This window comes from Elgaria multicarinata, chromosome 7 (assembly GCF_023053635.1).
Source record: "Elgaria multicarinata webbii isolate HBS135686 ecotype San Diego chromosome 7, rElgMul1.1.pri, whole genome shotgun sequence".
Taxonomy (NCBI): Eukaryota; Metazoa; Chordata; class Lepidosauria; order Squamata; family Anguidae; genus Elgaria; species Elgaria multicarinata.
Genome location: NC_086177.1, coordinates 53,826,394 through 53,853,328, shown reverse-complemented (window position 1 = coordinate 53,853,328; position 26,935 = coordinate 53,826,394). Strand labels below are relative to the sequence as shown.

General features: G+C 41.3%; 1 protein-coding gene across 1 annotated transcript in view; it reads right to left on the bottom strand.

The window, feature by feature from the left end:
* Positions 1-26,935, bottom strand: part of LAMA1 (laminin subunit alpha 1) — a 123,596-nt gene that overhangs the window by 50,712 nt on the left and 45,949 nt on the right. Inside the window, exons 15-31 of the mRNA XM_063131297.1 lie at positions 22,519-22,630; positions 20,931-21,041; positions 20,060-20,187; positions 18,701-18,787; positions 16,632-16,843; positions 14,915-15,021; positions 14,161-14,341; positions 12,942-13,078; positions 10,401-10,637; positions 8,595-8,738; positions 7,715-7,894; positions 6,346-6,531; positions 5,252-5,379; positions 3,257-3,377; positions 3,001-3,138; positions 1,532-1,653; positions 970-1,056 (exon numbers count right to left, since the gene is read on the bottom strand). Coding sequence (XP_062987367.1) covers positions 970-1,056; positions 1,532-1,653; positions 3,001-3,138; positions 3,257-3,377; positions 5,252-5,379; positions 6,346-6,531; positions 7,715-7,894; positions 8,595-8,738; positions 10,401-10,637; positions 12,942-13,078; positions 14,161-14,341; positions 14,915-15,021; positions 16,632-16,843; positions 18,701-18,787; positions 20,060-20,187; positions 20,931-21,041; positions 22,519-22,630 — 2,418 coding nt within the window. The remainder of the gene's footprint in view (positions 1-969; positions 1,057-1,531; positions 1,654-3,000; positions 3,139-3,256; positions 3,378-5,251; positions 5,380-6,345; positions 6,532-7,714; positions 7,895-8,594; positions 8,739-10,400; positions 10,638-12,941; positions 13,079-14,160; positions 14,342-14,914; positions 15,022-16,631; positions 16,844-18,700; positions 18,788-20,059; positions 20,188-20,930; positions 21,042-22,518; positions 22,631-26,935) is intronic.

Here is a 26,935-nt window from a genome sequence, read left to right as displayed (position 1 = left end):
ATCACGGGGATCGCCCCGGAATCATCCCTGTGCATCCACATGATCCCTCCCTTGCCCCAGGATAGTGGCATAGCCTTTAATCCCCCTTTTTCCACTTCGCGAGATCCTCCCTCCTCCGTCGCGCTACACCTGTAGGTCTAGCCATGGCCTTAGAAAGAGGAACTGTGCATAAAGTAAGGGGAATCCCCCTTGTTATCTCCAATTACAGATCAGAGCTAACAAAGGAATTTCTCTCTTAACTTCCTCCCAAAACCCTTGGTAGCCTCTAGGCCAGGGGTGAATACAGAGCTCACAGAAGGCCACCAATTTGGATGGCTTTAAAAGAGGCTTGGATAAATTCCTGGAGGCAAAGGCTATCAATGGCTACTAGCCCTGATGGTTGTGTGCTATCTCCAGTATTAGAGGCAGAAGCCTGTGTGCATCAGTTGTTGGGGAACATGGGTGGGAGGGTGCTGTTGTATCATGTCCTGCTTTGTTGGTCCCTGGCCGGCAGCTGGTTGGCCACTGTGTGAACAGAGTGCTGGATTAGATGGACCCTTGGTCTGATCCAGCATGTCAGTTATGTTCTTATGTTTAAGGTTGAAGCCTCCACAGGCTTGTCTAAGGCCACAGCTAGACCTAAGGTTTATCCTGGGATCATCCAGGGTTCGCCCCTGCCTGAGCACTGGATCCCCTGTGTGTCACCTAGATGAACAGGTTTGACCCCTGGACGATCCAGGGATAAACCTTAGGTCTAGCTATGGCCTAAGTAGCAATGGAGAAGGCCAGCAAATGCCCCTTTAAAAATCAGGTACAGTTGCTCAGTCCTTAAGTGTGTTGCTATTATAAAACACTCCAACAAAACAAACAACATCCTTCAACTTGACAACATCTATTGCATCCATGTAATGTGTTTACCTTCGGGTGTACATACACACCAGGTAAATGGCACATTTGTGGCAAACCTCTTAATGGGCCTACGCCTCTCACCTTTCACAGTATTGCCCTTCATATCCGGTGATACAAGCATCGCAGAGGAAATCATTAACACCTTTCATAATGCACGTGGCACTAAAGCTTGAGGAAAGAAAAGGAATAAGAACTTTTAAACATCCTGATGAAAAAGCCTCCTTTACACAGAGAACTGGCACCTCACGTTCTCTCTGACATCCACATTTTCAGTGTGTAAGGGTGTTTACGCAATGCTGCTGCCTGAAGAACTACTGACTAGGAAAAGATTTACCATTTACTGTAATTCTACTATCTGAACAAACTGGTTCTCAACTGGATATAGGCACAATCCTCAACATACATTCTCTGGTATGATCTTGGGTCTAGCCACTGGATTTGCCATTTCACCATGTGTTTAAACTACCTACACCAAGCCTGATAACACAATAATTCTTTTTGGCCCAGGTATGCAAAAAGAGGTACTTTACAAATCCCTAGAAATACAGCTGACGGTAGCCTCCATCCTTGCTGCAGTACTACTGGGCAACAGTACGTATAAGAACAGTAATTATTAAAGACATCCAAGTTAATTTTTAGTTACCTCCCAGGACTCCTTCTTGGACATGCACACAGAGAACAATCATTGACAGATCCAGTCACTTTGCCATAATAGCCTGGAGCGCAAACACTGCAGTGTTCACCAACTGTGTTGTGTTTGCAGTCCTAGGAAGCAACAATGCAGGATTTTTTTAAAAAAAGGAAGCAAAGCCCACTACAAGAAACATAATAACGCTTTTAAAAAAGGCGAAACCAAAAACCAGTCCAGGCAATGGGCAGTATCCAACCCTGCAGCTCCGGTTACACTGCTAACAAACTGCTAGCATAAGCAGCCTCTAGCACTATGACAATAGCGTAAGGTGGGGGAATAAGTTTTCCAGGGAATCTCACTGCACCAGCTTAGCCTATTGGCATATTGATAGAATCATAGAATAGCAGAGTTGGAAGGGGCCTACAAGGCCATCAAGTCCAACCCCCTGCTCAATGCAGGAATCCACCTTAAAGCATCCCTGACAGATGGTTGTCCAGCTGCTTCTTGAATGCCTCTAGTGTGGGAGAGCCCACATTATGGTAACGGTACGTCACTAGCATAAGTGAAGCAGCAGTTGGATACTACACAGTAAATATACAATGCTAGTATTAACAATGCAGTAAACTATTATTAACAATGCAGTAAATATACAATGCTATTATTAACAATGCAGTAAACTATTATTAACAATGCAGTAAACTATTATTAACAATGCAGTAAATATACAATGCTATTATTAACAATGCAGACAGCCAAGAGAGGTTTGTGGCTGACAGAATGGAACATTCCTTTTCCCATAAACATCAAAGGAATAACAAAGAGGCTGCAATACAGAAAAGCAATGGGGTATATGGAATGTCCAGGTATACAGACACTAGTGTCCATGTAATAAAAAAAACAAGAGCTAATATGCCCAGTTCTTGTCGAGGGTATTTGAATTGCAGTCTCAATACTTAGGATTCAAGTCATTCCTACTAGTGATGAACTAATGTTGATTTTAAAATCCGGAAATTAAACTCTACTTGATTAGGACAGCAATATTAAGCATATTTTCTAGAAAGAAAGTTCCACTGAATCCAGAGGGACTTATTTTCTTTGTAAACTTTAAAATGTACTTATGCCTGGGTTTGCTTGTTTTCCTCTTAACGCCCCATCCTGCTTTCCTTGTGTGTTGCGTCTTTTAGATTATAAACCTGCAGGGAGGACCTGTCTTATCTGCTGTAGTTTTATTGATCTTATTTTGATGAGTAGGGTAAAAATACTTTAAGCAAGCAATCACACTTGCAATTGTACTGCCTGGTCACCAATTAATCCAGCAAAGCTTGCAGCAATGTTTGCTCTTAAAATGTAGTATTTGAAAGATTATCTCACATTTTCATTTTTCATTTTGGAATTTAATAGGATTTTCATAATCTTTCCTTCTGTGCTGTTAAAGTTTTGATGCTGTGACAAAACAAACCTAGCAATGGGGTTTCACATACCAAACACTTTCCTGTTTTTGGATCACAAGAATCACTGTGGTTGTTGCAGTGGCATGGCAAACAAGGTGGAAGTCGTGAGGGGGATACTTTTAGGGTTGTGTCTCCATGTTTTTCCCTGTAGTACCCACGTGCACAGTCCTACATGTAGGAAAAGAGTGATACGTGATTAACAAACGCATTTGCTTGTTAAGAAGGCATTTTAAGCAACAGTAAGACGTTTTCCTGTTATTAAATCTTTCACGAAGACATAACATACCTCACATGAGAGTCCTGCATAACCTGTAGGGCACAGGCATTTCTCAATGTGATGAGCTGTTTCCTTAACCAAGGATGTGTCTTCAGCTTTCATGGCAATTTCCATGGAGACGTTTGAAATTCTAAGAGATATTTACAAAAAAACAAAATAACAATATAGTGTTCATTTACCAAACAGAAGCTGCAACATTGGCAGTTTACAACTTTGTAGTGATTGGGCTGGCTTATTATGCAAAGGTTTTGGCTCAGGAAATGTTTGTAGAAATTAAGATGCAGAACTAAATGCCGAAGTTCAGGTTTGGTTTTTCTAGGGCAGTGGCAGGAAATTGAATGTCATGAAGATCTAAAGTAGCCTTCCCCAACCTAATGGCCCCCAGGTGCTTTGGACTTTCTCTCCTAGTATTCCTGATCATTGGCCATGCCAGCTGGGGTTGATGGGAGTTGAAGTCAAAAAACATCTGAAGGCACCAGGTTGGGGAAAGCTGGCCTAGAGAAGGGATAGGGGAATGTGAAATCTTCCAGAGGTTGTTGGATTACAACTTCCATTATCTCTCATCATTGGCTATGGTGACTAGAGCTAATTGGACTTGCAGTCTAACATCTGGAGGTCACACATTCACCACCGCTGACCTAGAGACAGCCCCGACACCTTCTTGTATTATTATTATTATTATTATTATTATTATTATTATTATTATTATTATTATTATTATTATTTCCTGCCTTTTTCCCAGTACTGGGACTCAAGGCAGTTTACAAGATTAAAACATACAATTAAAACATATAAATATAAATTACAAAAGTTAAAACAGAATTAAATCTACAGTAAAATTAAAAACATGTTAAAAGGGGAGGGGGAATCCAATACATTAACACAGGTCCAGTATAGTTCCAAAAGCCTGCTAAAACAAAGAAGTTTTTGCCTGCCTCCAAAACTGTAGCACAGAGGGAGCCAGCCAGCCTAGCCTAGCCTTCCTGGGAAGGGAGTTCCAAAGCCTTGGAGCAGCCACCGAGAAGGCCCTCTCCCACGTACCCATCAGGCGTGCCTGGGATATCGGTGGGACTGAAAGAAAGGCCTCCCCAGAAGATCTCAGCGCATGGGCAGGCTAATATGGGAGAATTCGGTCTTTTGGAGAACCTGGACCTGAACCATAGAGGGCTTTATAGGTGATAACCAGCACTTTGTATTGTGCAGAGAAACAGGTATATGTATGAAGAAAGGAAAAGGAAAGGAACCTCTTGTGCAAGCACTGAGTCATTACTGACTCTTGGAGGGATGCCAGCTTTCACTGACGTTTTCTTGGCAGGCCTTATAGCGGGGTGGTTTGCCGTTGCCTTCCCCGGCCGTGATTACCTTTGCCCCAGCTAACTGGGTACTCATATTACCGACCTCAGGAGTATGGAAGGCTGAGTCGACCAGAGCCGGCTGCCTGAAACCAGCTTCCGCTGGGATCGAACTCAGGCCGTGGGGAGAGTTTCAGCTGCAGAAACTGCTGCTTTACCACTCTCTCTTGACAACCTCTCAAAGATGCACTGGTAATATGCATGCCAACCACTGGAAAAAATTAGCTATTATTTTCCCAGAAAATCATGTAAGGCTTGGACCAAAGCATGTTGCACTATTCCAGCAGGCCTATCCAGTGTAATTTTAGGATGTTTTTTAGGATGTTTTAATAATGTATTATGTTTTTAATTCAGTTTTATGTATTTTATACTTATTGTTGTTCCCCGCCTTGATCCAAACAGAGAGGCGGGTAAGAAATAAATTTATTATTATTTATTTATTATAGTGCAAGCATATTTCCTCACATGCTCAGTTTTCACTTCCAACTTCAGAGCATCATGACTCACGCTGCATTGAAGGCTGTTTTGGACGGCTCCCCAATTTTCAGGAGCTTTTGGGGGGGTGTAGGCCTTCAGAACCACTGGTAATAAGGCCCCGTGCTTATAATCCATACTTTATAAAAGTTACTCGTACTTTATAAGGCAGTTTTACCTGCTTTGCTGTAATCCTTGGCCATAGGATGCCTTTATAAGAATGTACTCTACGTTGCTCAGCACTGACATGAAGTCAGAATGTGAGACAGGTTCATCAGAAACGGAGTTGAAATATTTCCAGGCACTCTATAAAGGAAAAGAAATACTTTCAAATATATATATGATCGATGGTGTAGTTTTGTTTTATTTAGATTTATTGTCCATTAAAAACCTGATTTTATGAGCACAGCATTATGCAAGGTTAGTAGAACATAACAACAAGCCACTTCCACACTTGACCAAGTTTTCATAAAGGGAAACCAAGATACTTTCATCATCATCTTGTCTTCACTTGCCTAGTAGGGCAACAGTTACTGACTGAAGGTCACACAAAATCATCTTGTAGACCTTTCCTGCTCTAAACTAGTGTGCTGTGCCTGAACTTGAAAGACGCTGAAGAGAGGTCATTTTCAGAGCAGCCCACACCACGGCTTGGATCCAAAGGTGCTCTTTCGATAGCAGAAAGCCTCTTCTGCTTATAGAAGGGCTCTTTCCAACCCAGGGGAAGAGCACTGCTTGAGAAAGGTGACCCCATACCCAGGTAAGTTCTTTTGTTTACAAATAGTCTTTGCACAAGACTTCTTCAAGTCTTTTTTATAGCCCACTAGAGTTCATATACTACAGCCCATGCCTTCCTTATTTAACATGTACCGTAACACATCCCTCACATGCTGTGACACGGCATGTCAAGATGTCTTTCACTAGCGCTTGTGCTAGAATGCCTTGGATCCATTACTATAACTTCATATGGGTTTTCCATCTACCCTATCTAAATGTTTCCAAGCAAAGCCTTGATCTAGGAGTGACATGTTTCCACAATACATATGAAATGTTAATATGCCCCCCCCCCCCAGGACTACTTCCTAGATTTTGTCTGTGTGACACAATGGTATCATGCAGGATGAGGTAAATGCTGCATGAGGTAAATAGTGCCCAAACAAACACTACTTTATTTATCCAAACAAATAAAAAATAAACAAGAAGAAATATTTGCACAAAGAGCATCTTGCTGGAAAAGCATCTACTCATTTAACTGAAATATTTTATTCTCACCTCCATCAGTACTATTTCTTCGTCTTGTCTTACTCCATTTTCTGGGGCAGGAAGATCCACATAGATGACCTGTTTACTACTGCCACCTCCCTTTATCAGGATTTGTGGTTCAAGGTTTGAGGTTCCAGTGCCATCCAAAGCATAAAAGGCTGCTGAATACTTCAATTTTCCACCATAAGCCATGAGCTGTATGGATGATTAATTATTACACATAGGTTTCACAGATATTTGCTGGAGAATTTCCACTAAAATCTAGATCAGGAGTGCCAAAGGTTATGCTGAAATCCCGCAACTAGCTCTTGCCAAGCGACTGTAGGTGACCAAAATTACCCATTGTGACCACCAAATAACCTATGATGGGTTAAAATAAGCCACTCTGCAGACCGTAGGTTAACAGAGTGAGTTTGGCCAAATAAGCCATCATGGGTTAAAAAAAATATCCTGACAGATGATGTGATAACACATCATAGGTTATCATGATGTCTGAACTCAGTCACTGTTTTTCATTTTGTCCTTTAAAATCCAAGTGGCAATTTTGCCGAGAGATCAGTAGCAGTGCCGGTGGCCACCTTAGGATCAATCCAAAGTCAAGAAAGAACAGAAAGCTAAGCCACCTCATCTGGGGGTTCCACTGAGAGAAGAGCCTGTGAGGCCCCAGATAGGGTAGCCAGGCATCCTACTTTACAGAGGAGAGTCCTCTATTTTGTACCCCACCTTGATCCAGAGGGAGAGGCGGGTAACAGATAATATTATTATTATTGTTGTTGTTATTATTACTATTATTATTATTTGAAGGTCTCTCCAGTCCAAGTCTGGTTTAAAAAAAACCAAAAGAAGGAAGAGCAGCAGGGGCTTGACGTTGCCTATCCACGCTTACCCCCTGGACAGCTGAGCGGGTCAGTTGGTCACAATCCTCTCCAGTATGGTGAGATAAAGTGTATTTCTATTTAAACTATAGTCATTACTTCTAAATCTGCATCTATACTGATAAATCAATATGTGCAATTTTTATATAAATCTCTGTCCCTTTTTCGATGATGTACTGTATAAATAGTCACCCTAGCCTAAGACGTAGATCCTAAGTCCATACGTTGCTCATTCAATTAGGAACCTTTGTTAAAGCTAGTATCTTTCATAGTTCTGTTCTATTGTTCAGCTTCAAACGCAGCAATATAAAATGTTCTAATAGCTTTGCTTTGAACATATGCTTAGAAGTATGAGGTGAATTAATACACATATTAAAATGATCATCAATGGTTTTTCTGGACTTATTTTCATTTCTATTTGGAAAGCTTAGATGTTGAGCGATTGACTCATCGTCAGAAATATAGAAATAGTAAATAACTCTTACAATAATTCAGATGTTTACCTGGTTTCCCTGAAATTGATCTGGTAATTTCCAGTAATATGGCTCTGTATTCAAGTGTTGTCGGACTGTTGTGGCATCCATTAATGTATCAGGAAACAGGGAAAATACACCAGCACTGGTACCAGTAAGGTTACTGTGAGAAACCACATACAAACCAGTCTGCTGTGGAGCCAGGGTTACCTGCAATGTCAAAATAATTGGTCATTCTGCTTTCTAAAATATGCTAGATGCTACTTCAACTTAACCAAGATTTCAAATAACGTATTTTCAAGTAACAAAATCATATACATGTCTTTTTAATATTTGGGAGTAATATTATTAAAATGTGTTCTAGACCTGTATTAACATAAATCAGCATCATAAAGATGAGTGGCAAACCATTCGTGCATAATTTTTTTTCTTTTTTTTAGGTTTGCCTCCACCTTTCCCATATATATTTCACAAGCCATATAAAAGCTAGCTGGAAAGCTGGGATGTGGGAGAAGAAGCAGAAGAGAAATAAAAGCAAGCGAAGTCTTCAAGCATGATCCTTATTATATAAAAGGCTGTGGTAGAGCTTCAGAGGTAGTCCTAGGGCTACTACAGTTCAATACAATGTAAACTTCACTGCATTCATCAACAGGGTCAGCAAAACTTTACTTATTTGTTGTGTAAAGGTTTGTACCCCACTCTTCAATCAAAAAAACCCCAAGGCAGCTTACAACAGATTAGAACAATATATTAAGCAATTAACTCTGCTCTTGGTCATGGGGCAGCCAAGATGGATGCCAGAGGTCCATATAGTTAAAGAGTCTTCCCAGTTCTCTGGCATTCTTGCCACCTCTGCTGCTATCTAATGAAACTACTTATAGATCATGTTGTGATAATTTCTTTTACTCACCGGAACTCTCACATGGTTGTCTACTTCTGAACAAGACTTCGACATCCCAGAACAGAAACATGGAATGCATCCTGAAGGATTAATGGCATGAAGGGCAAAGGTCCCAGGTTTGCATTCACTGCAGTGTATTCCAAACACATTTTCCTGGTGAAAAAATAGGTTGTCAGCAGCAGCAGCAGCAGCAGCAGCAGGGGCTTGAATCTTAATCTGAACATGTCCTGCTCATGTCACTGCCAGAAAAGTTATCTAGGCAACTGCCAAAGATGTATGTACAGAAGTCAGTGAGGCATCTATGGCGCTCATATTAAGCCCAGAGTGCCCTGTAGCAATACAATTTCTAATCAACATAGTACTGTGCACAAAGAGTTCTACCATGACTGCTTGCTTCCCCTGATTGCTTGATCCTGGTATCCTTGGTCTTCATATATACTTGATCCTGGTCTCCTGGTATACTTGGTCACCAATCCTGGTATACTTGGGGAGGATCTACACTACTGCTTTAAAACGGTTTATAACAGTAGTGACAACTGTTGGGGTCCAGGACACAGTCTTCAAAACATTTTCAAAATGTTACATCCTGCTTAGTGTAGATCTGCGCTTGGTCTCATCCCAAGTCCTAAATCTGCTCTTGAATATAGGCTTTCTGTAGTACCCTGGACCTATCTAAACATTTGCTGACCTACCTCTGTTTCTAAATCAAACCAGTCTCTTCTACTCCTGGTTTTATTCTGGCTTGATGGTTGTTTCACCTCTAATTCAATTCTCCAACCTCCAACATCCTATTTTGATTTAAAAGCTTTCCTATATCTTAAATATTTCACATACTCAGGCTAAGTGTGAATTTACCCCAGTGCTGAAAAGCAGAAGTTTACTTTCCACTGAACTGGCAATACAGATAGTACAAAAGTACCATACATTACTATTGCAGTTACTGCTGGAGTAAACTACTTCTGTTAGAGAACATTCTTTCAAATGCACTCAATGGAACATTCCTCTTTTCTGAGTAAACCACATTTGTACTGCTCCTACATTAATTTAAACCTGTCTTTGTTGCCGGAAACACCACTCCCATCATGATATGAGAGGACTCTGGCCTAATTTACAACTACCAGTTATCCCAGGGTCAGCTCGAGGTCGTCCCTGTGTATCCAAATGACACACAGGGGATCCCGGGGTCAACCAGGGACGATGTCTCAGTTGTCCTGGGGTAACTGGGACTGTAGTTTTCCCATTTTCTTCTCGCAGCCCTGGGAGAGGACCGCGAGCGGTGTGGTGTGAGCTCCTGGGTCCTTCCTCCTCCCCACGAGTAGCGGGGCTCTTCAAACAGGCACGGAGATGTGCCGGGGGGGGGGGGGGCTCCGTGCCCATCGGGGGCAGCATTTTCATAAACCCCGGGATGGCTCTCAGCATGTTGGGGTGTCAAGTTCTTTTTTTTAAACTTACATTTCCCCCAGATTGTGGCCGCAATGCGGGAGAACAAATGCTGCACCAGTAGCATCCCTCTCGACTTCCAGGATGACACACCGGCATTTAGACAAAGGGGGACGATCATGGAAGCAGGTAAGCCTGGGATCTTCCCCACCACCCATCCCAGAAGGCCTCAAAGTGTAGATGAAGCCTCAGTCACAGAATCATTTTTAGGCTTTTTTCTTTTCAATGCATTGAATCTCCTTTTATTTCACAGATGCTTTGTATAATGATGTTTGATCATGTGAAGTTGAAAACTATTATATATGAAGAAAAGACAAATCTACCAAGAAGAATTAAAAATCAGCAATGATATCACGTTATTTCTGAATGTTATACCTTGCAGACACACACACCAGTTTCCTCTTCACAGCTGCAGATTCCTTGACTTTGGTCACATGTGTCTGCTTTACTGCCACGTAAATCACAGTCACAAGGAACACAATCTGGATAGTCTCTATACCCCAAAGCACACACAGCGCAGTCGTTTCCTCCAAATCCATTCTTACACTGGCACTGAGCATTGACCGGGTCACACTGGAGACTGACTGAACCTATATCACTGCAATTGCAGGCCTGAAAAGAAAATATTCCAGAGATTTGTGATTTTGTAAAGTTCCTGCAGTTTAGAAACTGAATTTTGGCAGACTTTTAAAATTTGTCAGCACCTCATTCTTAAGAATTGATCCTGTTTTCTTCACAAACACATTTGTGAAAGTTTTGTAATCTAAATTATCCATTCCCTAAATAGAAAAGACAACTGCTAAACAGCCAGAGCTCCAATAAGAGATATCTCCTTTACTATTACAATAACTCTCAAATATGTCACAGTGTACTTTAAAAGCTTTTAACCTTGCAGCTATCCATGTTAGAATATCAAATCTCAGTGTTTCCATGTGGGGAAAAATGTCAAATCATATTGTTTTAGATCAGTGGTTCCCAATTTGCTAAGTACTGCGGACCCCGTGTTTTTCAAATGCCAAGCCTTTAAAAAAAAATGTTATCGCTATGGTAGTTACCTGTGCGAAGCAATTTTTTGGAGAAAATAAAGGGTAGCCCCTAATAAGCAAAGGATTTTAGGTATACTAAAAAACAGACCATAAAATTTGTGATATTACCATGAAAAAATGACAATGATTTAGTTAGGAATATAAAGACAAATTTAATTTTACTAACGTCTAGTTTACAATTGAACAAATTATGACATGCCTAGCAGCTACTAAACCTAAATATGATGGGAGAAATCATGCCTCTTTTTGTCCCGAACAATCCCTTCCACATCCAGTTCAATATTTCCTACTTTTAATCTCAAATCTGGATCAACATCGAGCCGATTTCTATGCTTGTTCTTCATATAACAAAATGTCAAAAATATTTGTTCACAAAGATATGTGGAACAAAAGGGAACTAGATGTTTCAAAGCTTTTTCATCTAACTTCTTATAATCAGGAGTTGGTCCAGTCTATACGCTTTGAAAAATGATTTCAGTGATGTTACAAGTCACATCAACAAGTGCATCTTGCTCTTCCGCAGATAGAGTTGTTAGTTGTACATCACCACATTCAAAAGGATTCCTTCTCCATGAGTTTTCAGGATTAGGGGCCGGGAAGTAATCTCTGAAGCTAGTCACAGGTGCTCAGTGATGTTATATTTTACTTTGGTAGGAATTCATCATCAGTGGACTCCAGATATGAATGGTGAATATGCGAATGGTGCCAAGGACCCCCTGGGTGGGTTACGTGGACCCCCTGGGGTCCACAGACCACCAATTGGGAACCACTGTTTTATATTATTTATTTATTTTAAAAGGAGAGGCATATTATTGCCAAAGTAATATTTGTTAGTGGACCCACTCTAGCTGTTTAGTCATTAATGAAGCAATTTTGGTTCACACTGGCCACTTAGATGGGGGCATGACCTGCTGCTAAGCAAGACAGAGGAGTAGCTGCTTAGCTCTGCAGACACCAAGCTCCTTTTAGGCAACACTAACACCAATCTTGATCTACTCACCTCCCCATAATGGAGACAACAAAGAATAAGCAGGTGATATGGTAAGAAACCGAAACTCACAATCTGTTTGAATACAGCCGTGGTCAGCTCAGAAGGCTCCAGGGAAGAGAACTGACATGGTGAAGAGCATTGGAAACCCCAAAGGGTGCAAAACCGATTAATTAATACCCTCACCATGGAAATTGACATATTCTCACTTAGGGCAGATTTAGCAGAAGATGGGACTGCAGCCATGTAAAAAGAACTCTCATCTACAGGCTACCTTAGACTCAGTCTCATCCTAATTTTCACGGATTTCAAACACTGACAATTTAGAGAATATATAGTTTAGAGCCAAGTTATAAATCTTTTGAGAATGCAGTTACAAAGAATATAATGCTGTATTTGCCAAATGTTAATTAAAATAAGGCTGAATTATGGTATTTCCTTCTGAATTGCTAACTGCTCCACAGCTAAAGAAATATCCCAACTCAGGTAAATTCCTTGCTCTCTCAAGGAGAACATATCTGACTAGTAACAATTTAAATCCTCCTCCTCATATGGGTCTCATTGATAAGGTTTGATTGATAAAGTGTGGGACACTGTGGTATATATTACGGATATCGAACTCTGCTAGATTCTTAGCTAGATGAATGGTTCAGTGTAATTTATTATGATGAATCTGCCCATAAAAGGAGTATTTATTGTATCAGATATATCAAAACAGAGGACATCAGGAGGTGAACTTCTCCTTCCCAGCCTCAACAGAACCAACATATGGTGAAAACAGATCTAACATGTAGCATTTTATAGTGAAACACACACACACACCCCCACACACAAATTCTATGCATTCTTTGTAAAATCTTCTGTTTTGCTTTCTAACTTTACCTTGCATCCATTCTTTGGATCCAGACCCCAAAAGTTTTCCTTGCAGAATTCACATTTTTCTCCTTCAGTATGAGGAGGGCAAATGCATTGTCCGGAATCTCTATCACAAGCATCATGAGTATGAGCACAGTCACAAGCTATAAGGGGGGGAGGGAAATGACATGTTTTGTCACTGCTACTTGACTAAGATAATCCCTGTACTTTATCCCTGGTGGGCTCCGACAACTCCAGATTTTTTCACAGTAAAATCAGTACCTCACAAACATTTCCTACAAAGTCCTTCCCATGTATGAATAGACATAATGACAAATTGTCCCCCATCTTCCAAGATACAATGCTGTGCTTAGCCACAAGGAAATAGTTTTGAAAGTTAAGTGAGCCCCTGCCGAAGGAAGTGAGGCAGGTGGCTACTAGGAGGAGGGCTTTCTCCGCTGTGGCACCCCGGTTGTGGAATGAGCTCCCCAGAGAGGTCCGCCTGGCGCCTACACTGTACTGCTTTCGTCACCAGCTAAAGACCTTTTTATTCTCCCAGTATTAACACTTAATTTTAACTTAAATTTAAATTTTACTGTTTTAACTCTGTATTTAAATTTTATATCAATTTTGCTGCATGGTTTTTATTCTGGTTGTGCTTTTTATATTGTATTGTGTATTTGTGCTTTTAACCTGTTGATTGTCTTACTATGATTTTAATTTTTGTGAACCACCCAGAGAGCTTCGGCTATTGGGCGGTATAGAAATGTAATAAATAAATAAATAAATAAATAAATAAATAAAGTGCACCAACCCAACATGTTATTCAGTTGTTCCTTTCTTGCCTATTTAGTATCTGCTGCCTTTTTCACGTTGGGACAATCAAGGACCAACTTAGTTATGACTGAATGCTTTTTTTTTAACCCTCACACTGCACACAAGTCTTAACAGATAAGCCAACAGTAAAAGCAATTCCATTACCTATGAGCTCCCTCTAGTGACTATCCTAAATGACAAAAGTGAAAACTGGCACAGAGAACATTCCTTTCAGCCCAAGTTTTCAGTCAAACAGTTAAATGAATTGGGTTCCCACTGCAGACAAAACTTAATCAGAAATACTTTGATACCATGTAGCTGACCAGTTTTTGCAAATATCTGCTAAACACGCCCACAACCAACTCTTCCTGTGCTGAAACACAAAGCACTTTGTTCAAAGAAAATCCACATATTATGGGGTATCGCTTACGTGTGCAGCCACCATCCTGGAATGCGTAAAAGCCATGAGCGCAGTGAGTGCACTTCTCCCCGGCCACCCCGGCCACACAGTGACACTGTCCATCATCATTACAGTCCTCGGCAACTGAGCCAGCTTTACTGCAGTTGCAGGGAAGGCAGCCAAATCCAGTACTTAGGCCGTAATATCCAAGCTGTTAGACAGGGGGGGAAAGCATTTCATCTATTCAAAGTTCACTGAAACAAAAATAAGTCTTCTCTTGTTTTATTTTTCTTCGCTCTATGCTATCCACTCCTGCTGTGCAGCCTGCGTAAACATGGTGCAACTCTATTTGGCAGCACACTGAAAAAGAGTAGTCGCTTCACAATTTTCCCAGTACATGGAATTGCTGAATGCTATGTTATCCATCAGAAACCATCAGAGAATATTTGGGGGGCGGGGGGGGGGCATGCTCATTTTAGAACCCAAAAGTGCTACTAATATCCATCAAAGACTAGAAAAACTCCAACATCCAGTTTGTTCAAATGTCAGAGTTCACAAACTTAAAATTGGGGGTGGGGGGTATGCCACTTGGTTTACTGAAAATCTAGCTAATGCAACATTTTTCTAGCCTTTGAAAATATCTCAGTTATACTAACCATTTAATTACAATACAGTCAAAATAAATGCAAAAAGATGGGATTTCGTTCAACTATGTCATTCCCCACCAATGTCAGATACTGTAGCTCATGTCACAGTTACATATACTTTTATACATATTTCTTACCAAACACTTATTACATCTTTGTCCCACCACATTTGCTTTGCATTGGCACAGTCCAGTCCCATGATGACAGATGCCGGAAACAGAGCCGTTCACATGGCACTCACAAGCTTACGTGTAAAAAGCACAAATAGAAAAGCTAAACATTACCGTCTGTGACAAAATACAGAGAAGTTATTACAATGAACTTTTTCGCTACTGCACAATATCTAGGGTTCCCTCATTTCTATATTCTTGCTATCAATAGTTGAAATATATATCTCCAAGCTTCATAGCTAGAAATTAGAGCCAACCTCATCCATGAGCACAAAGTACGTCCGCTCAGAAACGTAGGGCTTGCTGATTGTTTTTTGCAAGCACAGCCCTTGGTAGTCAAGGCCAGTGCCAGACTATTTTGAGCCCTAGGCAAGGCGAGCTACTTGCAACCCCCCACCCCCTCAAATTGCCAACTTCGATTTTTAAGAACAGACGTTTTGTAGAAAAAATAAAAAAGCACAAAACTTGCTTATTATGTTTTTTCTTAAAACAGCTAATTTGTATAAAACTGTGACCCTTAAAGGTCAGTACCGCGCCCCTCTGAGGTCTGCGCTCTAGGCAGCTGCCTAGTTGGCCTAATGGTAGCACTGGCCCTGTTGGTAGTGCATCAAATCCTGCTGACAAGGGTCCCTGAGCCCGAGTAGCAGCTTTGCAGGAGGCACAAAGAACTGCAGTAAAAGCAGGGACCAGAAATGCCCTGCAGCACATGCAGAAGTCCATGCGCATTTCAGTGGAACCCGGCCTAAATTTTTAAAGAATGAAAGCTAAGTATCAGAATTCAAAATAGCCTCTGAGCTGTATTTTGGAGGACAACGAATTGCCAGCATGCAAAAGCTACAATTCTACGGCTCTTGGGAGGGCAATCCCAGGGGCCATAGGATAGTTTGGATCTCCCTCATCTGAGGAAGGAGAAAGATATTTGACCTCAAACTGCACCCCCCTCCCAATCGCCACAGAAACTTCTGCAGCCAGTTCTTCTTTGACTCTAGAACTCTGACAATGAAGGGGGTGGGGAGAAATGAGGGGTGGCCGCGGGTGTGCCAGGAGCTTCCTGGTCCCCAGACACGCCTTCAGAACAGTGGCAGATCTATGCCTGCTCTGGTACTGGTGTAGACTAATTCCCTCCCATTGAAACCAATGGGAAGTATTTGTACCCAAAAAAAAGGGCCTGGGGAGGGAGAAAAAATAAAATTATGTTCCTTCCTCCCTTTTGTCCTGGTAGTATGAGCCCAGCAGGGCTGTGGATATGGCGGTTCATCTGCCTTTGAATATCCCTGTCGCAGCAAGTAGGATTGTCCATTATGATATTAATTGCAAAATCCTGGAATATTCTTGCCGGATTATTGTAAAAAAGCTAATCTGCACTGAAAAACCCTTTCCACACCTATTTAATCTGAAATAAAATCTCTTCCATATTGATTCTAAGACCTCCTTGCACCAAAAAAACCTTACTTGGGCAATGTGTATGAAGAGGTTATACAAAACGTGATGCTAAATCCACACTGCAGCAGAAACAAATGTTTAGTTTCAGGGTGACTTATCTATTCATGGTAATTATTAATCCAGTCATATTCTCAACCCTAATGTGTTTTATTTTTTGTAAATTACATTAAACAGTAAATAAGGAAATTACATTAAACAGCAAACAAATCCTTGATAGCGTAATTTAACAATAACAACTCACCACGACAGTCTTTGTTAGTCACTGCATCCCCATAAAACCCATCAGCACACCTTTCACAGCGATGCCCCACAGTATTCCCAATGCACTTCAGGCACTCTCCTGTGAGTGAGTTGCAGTGGCCATCTTCCATTGGGTCTATGTTGCCATTGCAATCGCAAGGAATACACGATTGTCCCAGCACTAAAGGATCGCCGTAGTACCCATTTGCACATCTGTACGAGGAATAGAAAATTGTATCAGATTATACAAAACTGTAGCCCCATATTAGAAATATATGAAGGGCAAAATCTATTTGCATAAAAGATGCAAAATTAGGGTTGGTGAAGATGCTGCCCGTATGTGAAGGTGCATTCAGTATGGAACTGTCTGTTCTAAATTAGAAAAATCTTGAATCAGAATACCAGAATTGGTGATTTTTCTAGAGAAATGTTCTAATTCATTTTCCTCCATGATCTGAAGCCTCTCTATCCCTTATCTTACCCCTTGCTACAAGATCTACTACCACTAACACCCTTCTCTCCAAAACAGGTCCACCTAGGTAATTCAAACCGAAAAGACCTTACTGAAAAAGATACTGAAGTCATACACACTAAGTTCAAAGATCACTTGTACCCTGCCTGACAGCTGTGGTTATTTAGCAGGCCTCCAGGAAAGTCTAACTTGGCTTTGCAAAGATGTTTTAGAAGTCTGCACTCTGAAGGCCAAACAACATATTACGCTAATCTTGTGGCGTGTAGCTTACACTTGTCTTACTTTTTGCTCTTCTTTAGTACATGAATCCCTGATTTGGACTGGGATCATGACACTCCGAGAGTGAAGGGTTATACCTCCCACTACCCGTTTATTCCTGAAATTCTCTGTGTGGGTATGTGTGAGGAATTTTGAGAAAAAGTGGTGTGGCAGGGGAGGTTTAACCTTCTTCTCCCAGAACACTGTGGTCCTGATCCAAATTGGGGCCACAGGCATTTACACAAGAATAAAAAGGCAAACCTCGGCTATATGCTATGTTATTAGTGTTACCTGTAGTTTGGTTCTGTTACTACTAATGTGCTGGTTTTCTCTATCGGTTGTTTTGATTTTATTTATTTATTTATTTATTTAGTATTTGAAACAGTTCTTCATTTGATCTCCCCTATTAATTTGATTAGAGACTAGCTGGGTTTGTACATAACATGAACCCATGGCATGCATTGTTGAATTCTGGTTCGTCACGTTGTGCAAACCCAAACTGTGGCTTGTTAACCATAAACAACCCAGAAAACAAACCCATGGTTTGCAGTTGGATTGTGAAATCTGGGTTATTTAAACCATGGGTTGTTGTTACATGTGAACCCAAAACCAAGGGTTGTTAATTGCTGATTTTGCCAATCTACAGAGGCAGCTGGCAAGAGTTGTAAAAAGCGACAATAGGGGCCTTATATGCCAGTACTACAGCACCACAAAGGCATGTGGGATACAGGAAGGGAGCTAACAAAGGAGGAAGGAAACAAACAACTCAGAAGTTGAGAAAACAAACCAGTTTGGAACATAAACCCTACATGACAGTCCTACGAGTGACATCACTGCTTCCTGTCTTCTTTTGTAAACCGCCCAGAGAGCTTTGGCTATGGGGCAGTACAGAAATGTAAATAATAATAATAATAGTAATTCCTTCAACTCACTCTCTTTCGTTGCCTAATTGGCAGTTGCTTCAGCAGCACTTTCTAAAAGCTAGGTGTATTTGTTTCCTAGAAATAGTGAACCTAACCAATCAAGGCTTATGTAGCAAGCATCACTATGGTACATAGCCAATCAGCTTTAGCTATGTGACTTCATGAACCCAAATGAAAATGAGGGCAATGTTCCCTGCATCAGAACTGCCCTCATTCTAAATGGCAGCCCTCCCCCACCCCATTACCCTAAAGGCAGCATGGTTCAGTCCTACTTATGTGATATTTCTGACAAGGGAGTAGTGTGCATTTTAAGAAAGAATCGTAAAAGATCGTAAAAGCAAACCTGTACTTCAAATACTAGATATTTGGCTAAGAATAACAATCGTTGTGCTTATTTCTAGTGTTCTACTTTCTTACCTTTCACACTTGGCTCCTGCATACCCTGGAGGACATTTATCACAGATAACTTCACCTTCATTATCCAAATGACAGGTAGGACTAAAACTAAAAAGAATTATTATTGATTGATTGATTGCATTTTTAGACTGCCCAACATTCCAGGTTGTCTGGGTAGTGTATAGTACATTAAAAACATAAAATACAAACAATTTTTTAAAAAAAGAATAAAACCCACACATAATAAAGCCCAAGAAAAAAACCAACAGCAAAGAGTAAAAACACTACACACCATAAAATCAAACTTAAAACCAGCAGCAAAATAAAAATGCTATAATCTAAAAGCACTAAAAACAGTTCTTAAAATGCCTGGGAAAATTTTAAAAAAGGATTCACCTGGTGCCCAAAAGATCATAACATAGGTGCCAGGTGAGCCGCTCTGGAGTGCCATCACTGAAGCAGCCCTCTCCCTTGTAGCCACCTGCCTTGCCTCATTTGGCAAGGGCACCTGAAGAAGGCCCTGAGATGATGATGTTAGGGCCCAGGTAAGTAGATATGAGAGGAGATGCTCCTTCCACTTTAGGAATTGTGATGGACATGGTGTAAAATCTATAACCATTACATACATGCATGGGCCATGAATTTATTGTATTAACCATTGCCTTTATTAACAATACTGATTACAGTGTAGTCTTTAGTGGGCACACAAAAACATACACACAATGGCTGTGTTCAGAAGACACCTTAAACCACGGCTTTAACCATGGCAAATAATTCAAAATGCCTTTTTCGCCATGGTTAAAGCCATGGTTTAAGGTGTCTTCTGAACACAGCCAATGAGTGATGTTTACCCAGAGAAAGATACAGATTATTTTCCTAAATAGAGCTTCTCTGTAGTGCATCCTAAAAGGATTTTTCAACTTCCAAAAGACACAGTGCTGAGGGAAGGGATGCTGTGAAGGCGAACCCAATGGGCAAGCGTAAGCCCTTTGGCATGCCGATAGCAGCTTGCTGGATTGCATACCAGTATCCAGCAGCTGGACAAGACTCAGCCTGAATTGATTTTATTCACAACAACAGCACAGCACTCGAAGATTTTCTAATATTAGCACTGCATGAGACTACCTTTTCAAGAAAAGCCCGAAGGGCTACATTTGTGTTCAGAAAAATATTGGAAAATGTCCAGCTCCTTGTCTGGGTGAAAAAGAGCTATCATTTCTGATGGGTGTAGTGGAATTTTTGTCATGTTTTTACACCTTCCCTTTGGATTGATTTTTCTCCCCCCCACCCCTCCTTGTTCCCTTTCTTTCTGTTTCTTTCTGGCACGACTTGTCTGATATTGCCAGTGATGTAAGGTGATATTTCCAATTGGCAGCTTACTTGTTCGGGGGAGTTTTCAGTGGACAGGCACATGGCTGGCAGTCCTCTGCGGTGCCCCTGGAAGGTATTCCATAGAACCCAGGCAGACACTGATCACAAGAAGGCCCGGTAGTGTTGTGTTCACAAGCCTGTGAGACATGCAAGAAACGGTTTGGTACTTATCTGGGGGTGGAATTTTATTCCTGGAGGGATCTCAGCGTGAAACTACATGCAACATTATGATTCAAGGAACAGACACACACAAAAAACCCAAGAAGGCCATTAACAATACACTTTTCTAAGCCAGCAGCAACAATTAATGGCTATGCCCTTACCAGCATTGATATATACATTTGGTTTCATGAATTAGCTACATTACTTTTGGCAGTGGAGTGAATCAGTTGTGCTAATATTATCCCCTGGCAATTAAGAGAATTAATTCAGAACATTTTCACTCTGTCAGTTTTTTAAAAAAAAGCCATGAGGAAAGATTACCTTCCTAATGCAGCTTTTAATGGAACTTGTAGAATACTGGAGGAAATGCAATCATGTAATTATACTCCAATATTTTTCTATCTGGATCCACAGGCACTTTGCCATTGACTTGAATGGAAAAAGTGATGGCTTTTATGAACTTTCATATAAAACTGTGTTTTATATTAGTTCTTCACTTACTTAAGCCAAACATCTAATCCCTTTCACATGCACAAAAAACAGACTTTAAAAGTTACAGAAATAGAGTGATAATATGTCCTTCTCTATTTCTGTAACTTTTAAAGTCTGCTTCTCTGGGGTATGTTACAAATTTTCTCTGCTCTCAAAATTTTATGTATATGTAAACTATCATGAACTTTTCAGAAATGAAATGTTACTAGGGTGCAGGGTAACTTACAAGACAAACGCCATGAATATCACATTCCGTTGCATGACCATTGCAATCACACGGCAGGCAAATCCCTCCAAAGAGTATTCCACCTACTCGGTAGTACCCAGGAAGACAGGCCTAAAAATGTTTTGTTTGTTTTTTTGAAAAGGAAAGAAAAAGAGGAAATTACAGCATAGGGTATATGTTAATAACCACAAGTTTGTTTTTACAACACTTCAACCTGGTTATTAGCATACTTTACAAACATGTTAAAACTAATCATGTTCTGTATTACTTATTAACTCTGACAATATGTGCATCTCTCTGATTTTAAACCACAGAGCTACTTGAGCAGGACTTTTGCATGGCATGGGAAATTCTTGTCCAGAAAATAAAAGTCTAAAGCCTCGCTAGAGATTAAGAATTAGTTGCAAATGCCTCTGGATGTGATCTATCTCAACAAACAAGTACTGAGAAACAAGTTACAAAAAGCATTGATATTTGCTTGGGAATTTAACAGAAGTTTGCACCTAAATAAGCCCCAGAAATAAGAAATTTATTTACATTGTGACAATATGTGTGAGAGTGTGGGTGGGTGTGGCAGGGGCAAATTGCATTCAGCTCTCCACTCAGGCCTTAGCTAGACCTAAGGTTTATCCCGGGATCGTCCCGGGGTTGTTCCTGCCTGGCCCCGGGATCCCCTGTGTGTTATTTACATGAACAGGGATGACCCCGGGACGATCCCGGGATAAACCATAGGTCTAGCTAAGGCCTAAGATAAAAGAGTTTTTTATACAAGGCCTAATGAGTCTCTCCTCAAGCTGTTCTGATTATTTTTGCATAGCCAATAAGACTGCAATCCTATACCCACTTACCTGGTTGTAAGCCCCTGTAAACTCAGTAGATATGTATGATTGCACCGTAAAAGGCAAAGCAGTAGAGATCTGCATTGTCACTGCTTCCCCAAAGTTATTGACGATGACTTCTGTATCTCTTTCATCTATCTACAGAGGCATCTTGAAAATATTCCTAGGAGTCAGTGTGTACTTACCCTAAACTCTCACAATTATTTCTTAGAGCATTTTAAAATATCTTCAATAAACTGACATCCATTCAGTATGGCACTGAACTCCCCCTCTGCCCTGCAGCCTATTTCACTCCCCGCCATTTGCTCCAGAGGTTTGGGGGACCCTCCCAAGAAGATTTGGGGGATGTGCTGGGGGCTGAAATAGGGAGGAAGGGAAGGAAAATGTCTGGTGTGCAAGCAGAAAACTGTTTGGGTACTGCTGAATTTAGCCCAGAACCAACAGCATATAAGGGAAAGCAAGAAGTCACTAGTATTCACCAAGAAACAAAAAAGGCAACAATGGTATGATTTCAGCTTTAAAACTATTCAGGGGGTGAACTCTTTGGCCTCTAACCAACCTCTAGTTCCTTTAAAATGTGGGAAAGAGCTTATTTTTCAGTATGTGGAAACTATGCAAAGTTGGTCCATACATTTGAAGTGGAAAACCTTATTCTGCCATTCCAGTTTAAAAAAACTGCAAGCTAAAATACAGTTTGCATGTAGCAACTATACTGACAGGTTCTTAAGTCTTGTGTAATGACAGATTACCTCACAAGAAATCCCAGAGTAGCCTTGAGGACATTCACAATATTCCACATCTGCAGCTGAAGATAGATCTATGAGATTAGCATTCGCTGTATCCAAAGTGACAGAATCCAACCTGTAACAAGATAGCATCACATGATTCTCTTTTGAAATGCTTTAAAAGAAAAAGGGGAAAAAATAGAAAATGAATTGGGCATCAATATATCATTGAGAAGCTAACCTTCAAGAATCAGTGATGTCTATTCAAAAAAGAAACAGAGGGAAGCCTTCAGACCACACCTTGTTAAACCATTTTCAAATTCATTTGTAAATTACATTTCGTTAAGCAATCAATATTATAGGGTACCAAATGTAGTCCAACTACAATAAATATGAGCTTTGCAGCATTTACAGTATTCCAGGAGTTTGTCTAGCTGATCTACAGGATCCTTTGTCCTCAGCTATCCTGAAATCATGGGCAAAAGACGACACAGGAACTTGATTATACCGTTAGATTATTTGTGCGTAAGTCTAGCATTATCTACTCTTTCACATAATTTGCTACCTGCACACCCTTTGCACACCCATTGCAAAGGGTGTGCAATGTTCGTGTTTCTGCCTGAGCTCAACATGGCGTATACCTGCAACAAGTGCAAGCTGGTGGCACTTTTGGAAGAAAAAGTGAGAGGACTTGAGCAGCGAGTGTCCACCCTCCAAGGAATAAGAGAAGTCGAGGAGTTCTTAGACCGAATGGTGGAACTGCAACAGCAACAAGAAGCACATGAGATTGAAGAACAACAGCCAGCTGAAGCAGAAGTGGAGTATGCTGAGGGGAGGAAAGCCAATGAAGAGGAAACTCCCTGGAAAAGAGTGACAGTTAGAAGAGGAATTAGAGGGCGTTCTACACCGGTGGAGCCATTGCAGTTAAGCAACCGCTTTCAGCTTCTGGAGAATGAGACAGAAGGACAGTTTGCAGAGGAAGAAGTACAGGAGGCACCATGCAACAGTGACCAAGAGACAGAAGGTAGGTCAACCAAGAAGAAGCGAAGAGTAGTCGTTGTGGGAGACTCCCTGCTGCGTGGGATTGAAACCCAAGTATGTCGTGAAGACCCATGGACTCGCCAGGTGTGCTGTCTCCCTGGAGCACAGATTAGAGATGTGACTGAAGGGTTACCGAAGCTCATAAAGCCCACGGACACATACCCCTTTCTTCTCATCCATGTGGGAACAAATGATGTCGCCAAGCAGAGCTACGAAGAAATCATTTCAGACTTTGAAGTTCTGGGAAGGAAACTGAAGAACTTTGGGGCCCAGGTAGTTTTCTCATCCATCCTCCTGGTTCTTGGAAGAGGATTAGAAAGGGAAAGAAAAATACTCCGGATGAACGACTGGCTTCGAAGGTGGTGCCGTCGTGAGAGTTTTGGATTCTGGGACCACGGGCTACGCTACTTGGAACATGGACTGCTGGCAAGGGATGGGTTGCACCTCACAAGGGCTGGAAAGAATGAGTTCGGCCACAGCATGAAGAACTTCATCAGGAGGGCTTTAAACTGAATCTTGCGGGGGTGGGAGACGTAAATTTTGAGGCAACAATGGATGAAGGCCAATGCACCACAGTACAGAGAACAGCTCCAACAGAGTCCCAAAATAGTGTCTGCAACAAGGTAGGAACAAAGCCAGACTATAAAACACATGGTCTTCGATGTCTCTATACTAATGCCCAGAGCATGGGAAACAAACAGAATGAACTTGAACTCTTATTACATGAAGGCAAATACGACTTGATAGGTATAACTGAAACTTGGTGGGATGACTCCCATGACTGGAATATAGCAATTGAAGGATATAACTTGTTCAAAAAGAACAGAAGAAATAGAAAGGGAGGTGGAGTTGCACTATATGTTAAAAATACCTATCCCTGCACAGAAATACAGGCGGATGAGATTGGGAGCCCCGTCGAGAGCGTCTGGATTAAAATAAATGGGGCTAGGAATAAAAAGAATATGATAATCGGAGTCTACTACCGACCACCCAATCAAGGAGAAGACGAGGACGAAACTTTTGAGAAACAAATTGCCAGTGTTTCAAGGAAGTGTGATGTAGTAGTGATGGGGGACTTCAATTACCCTGATATCTGTTGGGAGACCATTACTGCCAAAAGCGGCCCTTCCAAGAAATTCCTGACATGTATGGGTGATAACTTTCTCCTACAGAAAGTGGTGGAAGGAACTAGAGGGTCGGCAATCCTTGACTTGTTATTGACCAATAGGGATGACTTAGTGGATAAAGTGGCAGTTACGGGAACTCTGGGGGAAAGTGACCACGTCATACTTGAATTCTTGATTATGAAGGAGACAAAAGTCGAGCGTAGCCATACACATACTCTGGATTTTAGGAAAGCTGATTTTAATAAACTCAGAACTATAATAAGTAAGGTCCCGTGGCAAGGGAGCCTAAAAAGAAAAGGAGTGCAGGATGGGTGGGAGTATCTAAAAAATGAAATTTTAAAGGCACAGTTACAAACAATTCCAACAAGGAGAAAAGATAGAAGACAACAGAGGAAACCAATGTGGCTCCACAAAAAGCTTATTGATGAACTGAAAACAAAAAGGGATACATATAGGAAGTGGAAGGAAGGCCAGGCTACAAAAGAAGAGTACAGACAAGTGGCGCAGAAGTGCCGAAATGGCGTCAGGAAGGCTAAAGCTGTGAATGAGCTGAGATTAGCGAGGGATGCTAAAAGCAATAAAAAGGCTTTCTTCAGATACGTGAGTAGTAAAAGACAGAGGAAAGAAATGGTGGTTCAACTGCTTAATGAGGATGGCAAATTGATAACAGACGACAAACAAAAGGCTGAAGTGCTCAATTCCTACTTTGCCTCGGTCTTCTCCCAAAAGCGGATCTATGACCCCCCTGGAGAAAGTGAAGCAGAAGTTGAGAAGGCAGGATTGCAGTTTGAGATTGATAAACAAATGGTCAAAGAACACCTAATTTCCTTGAATGAGTTCAAATCCCCAGGGCCCGATGAACTGCATCCAAGAGTAATGAAGGAGCTAGCGGAAGAACTCTCAGAACCTTTGTCTATTATCTTTGCAAAATCATGGAAGACGGGTGAGGTGCCGGACGACTGGAGGAGGGCTAACGTTGTCCCTATCTTCAAAAAGGGCAAAAAGGAGGAACCTGGGAACTACAGACCAGTCAGCCTGACATCCATCCCTGGGAAAATTCTGGAGCAGATTATAAAGAAGTCAATCTGTAAACACCTTGAAATCAATGCAGTGATTACTAGAAGCCAACATGGATTTGTCAGGAACAAATCCTGTCAGACTAATTTGATCTCATTTTTTGATAGGATAACCTCCCTTGTGGACTGTGGGAATGCTGTGGATGTCATATATCTTGACTTCAGCAAAGCTTTTGACAAAGTACCACATGACATTCTGATTAACAAACTAGCTAAAAGTGGGCTAGATGGAACAACTATTAGGTGGATCCACAGTTGGCTACAGAATCGGACTCAAAGAGTACTTATCAATGGAACCTTCTCAAACTGGGGAGAGGCAACGAGTGGGGTGCCGCAGGGCTCAGTCCTGGGCCCAGTGCTCTTCAACATTTTTATTAATGATTTGGACGAGGAAGTGCAGGGAACGCTGATCAAATTTGCAGATGACACCAAATTGGGTGGGATAGCTAATACCCTGGAAGACAGAAACAAACTTCAAAGTGATCTTGATAGGCTGGAGTGCTGGGCTGAAAACAACAGAATGAAATTTAATAGGGATAAATGCCAAGTTCTACATTTAGGGAATAGAAACCAAATGCACAGTTACAAGATGGGGGACACTTGGCTCAGCAATACTACAAATGAGAAAGATCTTGGAATTGTTGTAGATCACAAGCTGAATATGAGCCAACAGTGCGATATGGCTGCAAGAAAGGCAAATGCTATTTTGGGCTGCATTAATAGAAGTATAGCTTCCAAATCACGGGAGGTACTGGTTCCTCTCTATTCGGCCCTGGTTAGGCCTCATCTAGAGTATTGCGTCCAGTTCTGGGCTCCACAATTCAAGAAGGACGCAGACAAGCTGGAGCGTGTTCAGAAGAGGGCAACGAGGATGATCAGAGGTCTAGAAACAAAGCCCTATGAAGAGAGACTGAAAGAACTGGGCATGTTTAGCCTGGAGAAGAGAAGATTGAGGGGAGACATGATAGCACTCTTCAAATACTTAAAAGGTTGTCACACAGAGGAGGGCCAGGATCTCTTCTCGATCCTCCCAGAGTGCAGGACACGGAATAACGGGCTCAAGTTAAAGGAAGCCAGATTCCGGCTGGACATCAGGAAAAACTTCCTGACTGTTAGAGCAGTGCGACGGTGGAATCAGCTACCTAGGGAGGTTGTGGGCTCTCCCACACTAGAGGCATTCAAGAGGCAGCTGGACAA